Genomic DNA, 2,708 nt, shown 5'->3' on the forward strand with positions numbered 1-2,708 from the left:
TCGCCCGGCGGCGCCGTCCCGCCGCCCCAGCCGGTCGCGCGGGTCCGCCAGCGCGAAGAGGCGGAAGGTGAGCTCCAGCGCGGCGCCCGGCGGGCCCAGCGCCCAGGTGCAGTTCCTGTCCGGCCCGTACTCGTCGGGGAAGTCCGGGGAGTAGATGACGCCCTGCGGCGCGGTCCAGTTCCCCTGGCAGGAGCCCACGGACACTGCGGGCCGGCCGGGCGGTCAGGACTCCCACGCCAGCCGGGTTCTGCCCTGGCCGCGCAGGCCACGTCCGAGCGGCCCCTACCCGCAGGCCCGCCCCCAGGCCGGGCTCTGCACAGCCTTTGGATTCCTTCTCCGGCACCAGGTACTGCCCGCGACCTCCGGGTTCGACCCAGGCCCCATCTCAGGTTCTCCCAACCCTTCCCACAGGCGTGGACCTCAGACCTGTGAATCCCCTGCACAGGCCCCGCCCTTGGCCCCCAGTTCTGCGCGACCCCCCTTTCTAGCCATCTTCAATCTCAACCCCTTTTCTGGGATCGGCACATGGCGTGGTGGTTAAGGGTGCTGGACTCCCACATGCCTGACTGCGGTTCGAGTCCCAGTCCTAGCGGCTTGCTTTCTCAGTTTCCCTCTCTCTCACTCTGTCCCTCTCTTGTTAGATAGATAGATAGGAAGGAAGGAAGGAAGGAAAGAAGGAAGGAAGGAAGGAAGTTAAATAAAAGAATTCTTTTTTAAAAGTCTCAACCCCCTTTTTAGGCCCCAGCCCAGCATACAGCGTCCACTCTCAGATCGCGCCCCTGGTAGGGCATTGCCCGTGGTCCCACCCGACTGCTCCCCTCACACAGACCATCGCCCCCCCTCACCTTCGTAGATGCCCAGCCGCCCATCCCCACCGCACAGCTGGCCGGGGTGGCCGAAACAGATCTGGTCACAGTCGGTGGCGGGGGCTGGTCGTCCGCGGGCCAGGTCGCTCTCAGAGCCGCAGAAGCAGGCATAACCAGCCTCCACGCCGGCCAGCTGGGAGCACAGACTGGGTGATCCCAGGGGCAGGGGCTGGCTGGGGGTGGAGTGGTAGGGGACTGGGGTCGGGAGTGGGAATCGGGCTGGAGGTTCAGAAACCAGGGTCAAGGTTTGGCGTCAGGGTGTTCAGAGCTGGTGGCCTTCTGGGGTCAAGGTCAAAGGTCACTGGCCTGGGCTCTGGGCAGTACCTGGTAGCCCTTCATTCGGCAGAAGCGAAGGCACACCTGGACCGTGAGCTTTGTGGAGGTGCCACTGGGGCCGCTGAGGGCTGGGGGCGCCCCCGAGTCCACGAAGCAGCCCAGGTAGCCAGGCACTGAGGGGGCAGCGAGTAAGGCTGGCGCCTCCCACAGGGACCCTTGCCTGGGCCCTGCAGCTCGCCTGCCCCGTCCAGTCGGGCCTACTCACTGTGGCACGTGGGGATGTCACAATAGCGCCAGTAGATGCCCTCCTCCGTCTCAGCCACATAGCACCAGGGCTGCACGTCACCATCTGGGTTCCTGCCGGGGGGGCAAGGTGGTTGGAACCCAACTGCCCAAAAAGCAGCAGAGCAGCAAGTCCCAGGGCCTGCCCCCCATGGCTTGAATGCAAAGATGCCACCCAGGCATAATGCATGTTCGAGGCTCTGCTCCTCTCACTTCTCGCGCGCGCACGCACACACACACGCACACACACACACACACTCTGTGTGTGTGTATATATATATATAATTTGCTATTTACTATGGGGCACATGCCCTTGCCAGAGAGGGAGAGAGAGAAAGAAATGATAAAGCACCCCCCCAGGGGACTGCCACAGTCTGAGCTCGTATATGAGGACTTTGAGTCTATCCGTCGTCTTCACCTCACCCAGCCTTGGGCCTTGGCCACTTCCCTCACTTTAGAACCTGACTTTAGGGGCCAGCAGGTGGCATGGTGGTTAAGGGAGCTGAACTCCCACATGGCTGACCACAGTTTGAGTCTTAGACCTGGTGGCTTGCTTTCTCACTTTCCCTCCTTCTCACTCTGTCCCTTTCTGCTCAAGTTAAAATAAATAGATAAATAAATAAAGTTAAATAAAATAATGCTTAAAAATCAAAAGAGCCCGCCTTTAAAGAGCAAACGATGAGGGCCGGCAGGTGGCGGTGGTTATGGCACTGGACTCCTACATGGTCCACTGGGTTGGGTCCCAGACTTCATGGCTTGAAAATCACACTGGGCGCGTGTGCGTGAGAGCCCAAAATCCCCAGAGGAGACGAGAAGACGGGATTGCAGGGTGGCTATTCCCTCTCAGGAGTGATTTCTCTCCTTCTCTCTCTGTCTGGAAGAGCGCACGCTCCCTATGGCAAAACAAAACAAAACACCCCGAAACCAAAACAACAACAACAACAACAACAAAAAAAATCAAAACAGAAAAACGAAACGGTGAGCCCCAAACTTTCCAATAGCAGCGGAGTGTCCTCCCGCACTGCACTGTCTTTGCCGCTCCAGACAGCAGCTGTGACGGACGCCAATCCCCCATCAGTCCCCTCAAGGAACTTGTACCACCCAAAGAGCCTGCCCTCACTCCAGGGTCCCGCTCTGACAAGGTCCCACCCACACAAGCCCCTTGATCGCCTAGCCCAGGTCTTGCCCTCCTGGCCTGACCTGAGCCTCTGCAAATGTTGGGAACCGGTGCCCAAAGGATTGCGCTGCCGGGTTCCGCCCCCAACGCAACAGGCCCCGCCCCTA

The 2,708-nt window shown here is 60.1% G+C and overlaps 1 protein-coding gene across 1 annotated transcript in view; it reads right to left on the minus strand.

The window, feature by feature from the left end:
- KREMEN2 (kringle containing transmembrane protein 2) overlaps positions 1-2,708 on the minus strand; it is a 4,452-nt gene that overhangs the window by 807 nt on the left and 937 nt on the right. Inside the window, exons 3-6 of the mRNA XM_014581911.2 lie at positions 1,408-1,499; positions 1,191-1,315; positions 846-999; positions 5-203 (exon numbers count right to left, since the gene is read on the minus strand). Coding sequence (XP_014437397.1) covers positions 5-203; positions 846-999; positions 1,191-1,315; positions 1,408-1,499 — 570 coding nt within the window. The remainder of the gene's footprint in view (positions 1-4; positions 204-845; positions 1,000-1,190; positions 1,316-1,407; positions 1,500-2,708) is intronic.

Source organism: Tupaia chinensis, unplaced genomic scaffold, assembly GCF_000334495.1.
Source record: "Tupaia chinensis unplaced genomic scaffold, TupChi_1.0 Scaffold141247_1, whole genome shotgun sequence".
Classification (NCBI taxonomy): domain Eukaryota; kingdom Metazoa; phylum Chordata; class Mammalia; order Scandentia; family Tupaiidae; genus Tupaia; species Tupaia belangeri.